The 8,531-nt window shown below is 53.9% G+C and overlaps 1 protein-coding gene across 1 annotated transcript; it reads left to right on the forward strand.

Moving 5' to 3' along the window:
* Positions 1-5,484: 5,484 nt before the first annotated feature.
* On the forward strand, positions 5,485-8,238 carry LOC130609390 (ETS domain-containing transcription factor ERF-like; the record flags this gene model as incomplete). Its single annotated transcript, XM_057428303.1, has 4 exons — positions 5,485-5,729; positions 7,114-7,229; positions 7,318-7,779; positions 7,836-8,238. Coding segments are annotated over 4 exons (1,226 nt in total), but the record flags the coding sequence as incomplete, so codon positions are not given.
* Between the last annotated feature and the right edge of the window lie 293 nt (positions 8,239-8,531).

Below are 8,531 nucleotides of genomic sequence, written 5' to 3' on the forward strand. Positions count from 1 at the left end.
GGGGTGCAGGCCCATAGCCAACTTTTTTGGGGCACGGCCCCATAGTGTCATCCATAGCGGGTGTGGGGCACTGCCCCATGGTCACTGTCACCCCATAGCCCAGGTTGGCCCTGCCCCATAGCCAACAGTGCAGGGTGCAGCCCCCATGGCAGCACCCCAAAGGGGTTGCCCCCTCACTGTGGGGCTGTATGGGGAGAGGTTGTGGGGCAGGGGGGTTATGGGGCAGGGGGAGTTGTGGGCCCCACACAAGGGCCCTTGTTGTGGGCGCTGAGCTCAGCCCTGACCCGTCCGGCCCTGGCACGGCCCCTCCCCCCACATGTGGAGTCTGCCCCACATCGGCACTGAGCACTCAGCCATGTGACCAGCTCCAGAGAGCCCCATAGGGGTGCCCCATGGACAAGAGTGTGGGGCACAGCCCCATAAGTGGTGCCGCATAGACAAGAATGCAAAGCACAGCCCCGTAAGTGGTGCCCTATAGACAGGCCGTGTTGGGCACAGCCCCATAGGGGTGCCCCATAGAGAAGAGTGTGGGGCACCGGCCCATAGCGGTGCCCCATAGACGGGAGCATGGGGTGCCCGTTGCTCCCTGCCCCACATCGCCATATGTCCCATCATGTTGTGTCCATTCCTTGCGTCCGTCTCCATATATCCGTGAATCCATGAATCCATATATCCATGAATCCATATATCCATGTATCCATATGTCCATGAATCCGAATCCATATATCCATGAATCCATATATCCATGAATCCATATATCCGTGTATCCATGAATCCATATATATATCCATATATGAATCCGAATCCATATATCCATGAATCCATATATCCATGAATCCATATGTCCATGAATCCAAATCCATATATCCATGAATCCATATATCCATGTATCCATGAATCCATATATCCATGAATCCATATATCCATGAATCCGAATCCATATATCCATGAATCCATATATCCATGAATCCGAATCCATATATCCATGAATCCATATATCCATGAATCCATATGTCCATGAATCCTATATACCCCAACACCCATATACACATACACCCATACACCCGTATACCCACACCCCATACACCCCTATAGCCGTGCACCGATGCACCCATAGACCCATATACAACCAGATCCCCGTACACCCGTGTACCCCTATGCATCCCTATATCCCTGTATCCCTATGGCGGGGTTTGCGTTCCCGTGCTGGGTGTACACGGTGGAGTCGAGACCCGGCTCTCTGCAGATCCAGCTCTGTTACTTCCTATGTCCATACACCCATACACATGTACACCCGTACACATGTACACCCATAAACCCATACACATGTACTCCCATACACCCATAAACCCATACACATGTACACCCATACTCCCATACACCCATAAACCCGTACACATGTACACCCGTATTCCCATAAACCCATAAACCCATACACATGTACACCCGTATTCCCATAAACCCATAAACCCATACACATGTACACCCATACTCCCATACACCCATAAACCCATACACATGTACACCCATACTGCCATACACCCATTCACCCATTCACACATACACCCATGAACCCATACACATGTACACCTGTACTCCCATACACCCATTCACACATACACCCATAAACCCATACACATGTACACCCATACTCCCATACACATGTACACCCATTCACACATACACCCATAAACCCATACACATGTACACCCACTCCCATACTCCCATAAACCCATACACATGTACACCCATTCACACATACACCCATAAACCCATACACATGTACACCCATACTCCCATACACCCATAAACCCATACACATGTACACCCATACTCCCATACACCCATAAACCCATACTCCCATACACATGTACACCCGTTCACACATACACCCATAAACCCATACAGATGTACACCTGTACTCCCATACACATTCACACATACACCCATAAACCCATACACATGTACACCTGTACTCCCATACACCCATTCACACATACACCCATAAACCCATACACATGTACACCCATGTACATACACATACACCCATTCACACATACACCCATAAACCCATACACATGTACACCCATACTCACACATACACCCATAAACCCATACACATGTACACCCATACTCCCATACACCCATAAACCCATACTCCCATACACATGTACACCCGTTCACACATACACCCATAAACCCATACAGATGTACACCCATACTCCATACACCCATTCACGCATACACCCATAAACCCATACACATGTACACCCATACTCCCATACACCCATTCACACATACACCCATAAACCCATACACATGTACACCCATAAACCCATACACATGTACACCCATACTCCCTTACACCCATAAACCCATACACATGTACACCTGTACACCCATACACACACACATACACCCATGTACCCATACGCCCTTACACCCATATACCCATGCACTCATACACAAATGCACTCGTACCCATATACGCACACATCTGTATACCCGTACACCCATACAGCCATACACCCATACATCCATATTCACATACACCCGTATACCTATACACCCATACACACATACATCCATAAACCTGTGCACCCATGCACCCATACACCCATGCACCCATACACCTACACATCCGTACACACAGACACCCATATATGTGTACACCCATACACCTGTATACCTGTACACCCATACACCTATGCACCCATACACCCATGCACACATACACCCATACACCTGTACACCTGTACATCCATGTAGCCATACACTTACTCACCCATATACCCATGCAGCCATACACCCCTATACCCATACACTCATACATGCATACACCCATATGTCTGCTCGCCCGTACACCCCTATACATATACACCGATACACCCATATACCCAAATACCATTCACCCATGCAGCCGTGTACCCATACACTCATGCACCTTTATACTCAAGCTCATGCACCCATGCACCCATATATCCATACACCCGTACATCCATATGTACATACACCCATACAGGCATACACCTGTACACCCATGCAACCATACATACGTACAGCCGTACACCCATATACCCATATGCCCATATACATTGCACCCATGCACCCATATACCTACCCACACACCTCTATACCTATACACCCACCCATATACCCATGCACCTATATACACGTACACCCATACAGCTGTATACCCATACAGGCATATACCAATAAACCCATGCACCCATAGAGCTGTACACCTGTACATCCATATACATATACACCCATACACCCATATACCCATACACCCATGCACCCATACACATGTACATACAGCCGTACACCCATACAGCCGTATACCCATACACCTATAAGCCATATAGCCATACACTTACTCACCCATATACCTATACACCCATGCACCCATATACCCAGACACCTGTATACCTATATACCTATACACCCATAAACCCATACACCCATACATCCATATACACTCACATGCATGCACCCATGCAGCTGTACATCCATATAGACATACACACATATACCCATACCCCCGTACACCCATACACCTGTACACCCATACACCCATACAGCCGTATGTCCGTTCACCTGGACACCCATATACCCATACACCCATGCAGCTGTATACACATACAGTCATACACCTTTGTACCCATACACCTTTATACCCATGCACCCATACAGCCGTACACTTGTACATCCATGTACACATACACCCATATACCCATACAGCCGTAAACCCGTACACCCATACATCCATATACCTATATACCCATACATCCATATACCTATATACCCATACATCCATATATCCATGTACCCATATACCCAGATTGGATCCCTGTATGCCTGTATCCCTGTGGCAGGGTTTGCATTCCCGGACCGGTTGTACAAGGTGTAGTTGAGCCCCGGCTCTCGGCAGATCCGGCTCTGGCACTTCTTATGTCTACCCACACAGATACCCCTACAGCCATACAACCATACACCCATGTACCTCTACACCCATACACCTATTTACCCATACAGCCATACAACCATACACCCATGTACCTCTACACCCATACACCTATTTACCCCTACAGCCATACAAACATACACCCATATACCTCTACACCATCTATTTACCCCTACAGCCATACAACCGTACACCCACCTACCTGTACACCCATACACCTATTTACCCATACAGCCATACAACCGTACACCCATATACCTCTACACCCATACACCTATTTACCCCTACAGCCATACAACCATACACCCATACACCTATTTACCCCTACAGCCATACAACCATACACCCATGTACCTCTACACCCATACACCTATTTACCCCTACAGCCATACAACCATACACCCATATACCTCTACACCCATATACCTATTTAACCCTACAGCCATACAACCATACACCCATATACCTCTACACCCATACACATATTTACCCCTACAGCCATACAACCATACACCCATGTACCTCTACACCCATACACCTATTTACCCCTACAGCCATACAAACATACACCCATATACCTCTACACCCATACACCTATTTACCCCTACAGCCATACAACCATACACCCATATACCTCTACACCCATACACCTATTTACCCAGACATCCATGCACCCATACATCTGTACACCCATATACCCGTACATGCATATACCCATACAGCCGTTCAGCCACACACCCGTACACCCATACACTTACGCACCCCTATACGCATTCACCCATACACCCCTGTACATCCTTACACCCTTATACATCCCTATACATCCCTACATCCGTATACACCCCTTTACACTCGTTTACACCCCAATACACCTCAATACACCCCCATACACCCCCAATACACCTTAATACACCCCCAATACACCCCAATACACCCCCAATACACCCCAGTACACCCCCATACACTCCCATACACCCCCAATACACCCCAATACACTCCCAATACACCTCAATACACCCCCAATACACCCCCAATACACCCCAATACACCCTCAATACACCCCAATACACCCCAAAACACCCCAATACCCTCAAAACACCCCAATACACCCCCATACACCCCAATACACCCCAATACACCCCCAATACACCCCAATACACCCCAATACACCCCAATACACCCCCAATACACCCTCAATACACCTCAATACACCCCAATACACCCTCAATACACCCCAATACACCCTCAATACACCCCAATACACCCCAATACACCCCAATACACCCTCAATACACCCCAATACACCCCAATACACCCCAATACACCCCCAATACACCCCAATACACCCCATTACACCCCCAATACACCCCAATACACCCCAATACACCCCAATACACCCCAATACACCCCAATACACCCTCAATACACCCCAATACACCTCAATACACCTCAATACACCCCAATACACCTCAATACACCCCCAATACACCTCAATACACCCCTCTCCATCTTTGTGTCCCCATTTAGGCTTCGCCTTCCCGGACTGGGCGTACAAGGCGGAGTCGAGCCCCGGCTCCCGGCAGATCCAGCTGTGGCACTTCATCCTGGAGCTGCTCCGGCAGGAGCGGTACCGGGAGCTCATCGCCTGGCAGGGGGACTGCGGCGAGTTCGTTATCAAGGACCCCGATGAGGTGGCCCGGCTCTGGGGGGTGCGCAAGTGCAAGCCCCACATGAACTACGACAAGCTCAGCCGCGCGCTCAGGTGGGCACTTATGGGGCACTTGTGGGGCGCTTACGGGGTGTGGGGTGCTTATGGGGTGCTTGTGGGGCGCTTATGGGGTGTGTAAGGGGTGCTTGTGGGGTGCTTACGGGGTGTGTATGGGGTGCTTATGGGGCGCCTGTGGGGCACTTACAGGGTGTGTATGGGGTGTGTATGGGGCGCTTGTGCGGTGTGTATGGGGTGCTTGTGGGGTGCTTATGGGGTGTGTATGGGGTGCTTATTGGGCCCTTATAGGGCACATACGGGGCTCTTGTGGTGTGGTTATGATTCACATATGGGGTGCTTATGGGGCACTTACGGTTTGCATATGGTGTGCATATGGTGTGCTTATGGGGCATGTATGGGGGGCTTATGGGCTGCTTACGGGTTGGTTAAGGGGTGCATATGGGGTGCCTATGGGGCACTTATGGGTCACTTACGGGATGCTTATTAGTCACTTACGGGGCACATATGGGGTGCTTATAGGGCACTTGGTGGGTGCTTACGGGGCACATATGGGGCTCTTATGGGTCACTTGTTGGGTGCTTATGAGGTGCTTATGGGGTGCTTATGGGGCACATGTGGGGTGCTTGCAGGGTGCTTATGGGTCACTTATGGGGTGCGTATTTGGTGCTTGTGGGGTAGGGGATGGTGGAGGTTCCAGCCCCACATCTCCACGTGGGCAGGGGAGGTGGTGGCCAGGCCATGCTGGTACCTCCAAGTGAATGGTGAGGTGGCTTCTGGGTGTTCTGCTCCACATCTCCCCATAGAAAGGATCTGGGGGTCCCAGACCCACGTGTTCCCATAGAGCCAGCACAGGGGCCTGGGCCCCACATCTCCCTATAGAAAGGACTCGATATAGAAGTGATCTGGGGCTGCTAGACCCACATCTCCCCATAGAAAGAACCCAGGTGTTTGGGCCCCATATCTCCCCGTAGAAAGGATATGGAGCTCCCAGCCCCGCATCTCCCCATAGAAAGTATATGGAGTTCCCAGCCCCACATCTCCCCATAGAAAGCACCCAGGTGTTTGGGCCCCATATCTCCCTGTAGAAGGGATATACAGCTCCCAGCCCCACATCTCCCCATAGAAAGGATATGGGGCTCCCATCTCCACATCCCCATCCAAAGGACCCAGCAGTCCCATCCCCATAGGAACAACCTGGCTGCTCCAGACCTATATCTATTCCCATATACAACAGACATGGGGGGGGTCTCAGCCCCACACACCCCCCCACCCCACAACCCCCCCCCCCCCCCCCCCAAGCTACTACACCAACAAGCACAAGATTAAAGCGACGCTGCGGGCAGCTCTGGGGGCACCGGGACGCAATGGGGCCCACGGATGGGTCCCAGCCCCACACCCTGCCCCACACCCTGCCCCACAGGTACTACTACAACAAGCGCATCCTACACAAGACCAAAGGCAAACGCTTCACCTACAAGTTCAACTTCAACAAGCTGGTGCTGGTCAATTACCCCTTCATCGACGTGGGGCTCGCAGGTACCGCCGGGAGCGCGGGAAAACGGGGCGTGGCCCCCCAATAGCCACGCCCCCTTTCCTCCTAACCGCGCTTTACCGCCCCCTACAGGCCCGCCGCTGCCGCAGAGCGCGCCCCCGCTGCCCTCGCTCGGAGGGGGGGGCGGCGGAGGGGGGGGGGGCACCCCCCATTTCTGCTTCCCCCCCCTCCCCCCTTCCCTTGCCGGCCCCTCCCCCACCGCATCTGAGGGGCTCTCCCCTCCCCTTCCCCCCCCCACTGTGGAAGCCGCCCTCGCCCCCCCCCCTTCCTCTTCCTCCTCCTCCTCCTCCTCCTCCTCCTCCTCCTTCTCGCGCCGCCTCGGCTCCCTCAGCGACGGCTCCGAGCTCGAGGAAGGGGGGGGTGCCGGGGACCCCCTCCCCCCCTTGCCCCCTCCCCCCCTCCCCCCTCTTTCGGGGGGGGGCGGGGGCAGCTTCCGACCCCTCCCCCCCCATCCCCACCCCCCCCCGCGCTTGACCCCAGACGCCCTTTTCCGCCTTTACACCCCTCCTCCTCCCCCCCCCCGCCTTTCGCGGGGTCCCCGTTACCGGCCGCGGGGGGAGGGGGAGGAGGTGGGGGGGGCACCGGGGGTCTCCTCCCCCCTCCCCCCTTATCCCCGGCGCTGCCCTTGACCCCCCCCCACGTCGGTTTCGCCCCGTCCCCCACCCTGAGCCCCCTTTTCCCCGCGGGGGGGGGGTCCCACTTCTCCTTCAGCGCCGAGGACCTGCAGAGGGCGCTAGCGGCGCAGACCCGCAGCGTTTACAGCTACCACCTGAGCCCCCGCGCCTTCCTCCCCTGCCCGGGGCTGCTGCTGCCCCCCCCCCCGCCACCGGCACCACCCCCCCCGCCTCCACACCACGCACCCCCACATCAACAGCAGCATCCCCCCGCTTCCGAACCCCTTTTCCCGTTCAAACTCCAGCCCCCGCCGCCGGGAAGGAGGCAGAGGGAGAAAGGCCGGGATGCGGCGCCCCCTCCATCATCATCATCGTCATCGTCACCTGGTGGGGGGGGTGGGGGGGGGACGGCGACGACAGCGACGACGCAGGAGCCCCCCCATATCAAAGTGGAGGCGGTGTCGGAGGAGGAGACGGTGGAAGTGACGGATGTGAGCGAGGAGGAGGAGGAGGATGAAGTCTTCAAACCCCCCCGGCCCCGCAATGGGGAGGAGGAGGAAGAGGAGGAAGAGGAAGCGGTGGGGGGGGGCCGGGCCGTGCCCCCTTCTCCCCCTCTCCCCCCCCAGCCTTGTGTCCCCCTTAAGCTGCGCTTTAAGCGGCGTTGGAGCGAGG

The sequence above is a fragment of the Pezoporus wallicus genome, unplaced genomic scaffold (assembly GCF_028554395.1).
Source record: "Pezoporus wallicus isolate ANWC-B61680 ecotype Strahan unplaced genomic scaffold, APGP_CSIRO_Pwel_v1 contig_10759, whole genome shotgun sequence".
NCBI classification, from domain to species: domain Eukaryota; kingdom Metazoa; phylum Chordata; class Aves; order Psittaciformes; family Psittacidae; genus Pezoporus; species Pezoporus wallicus.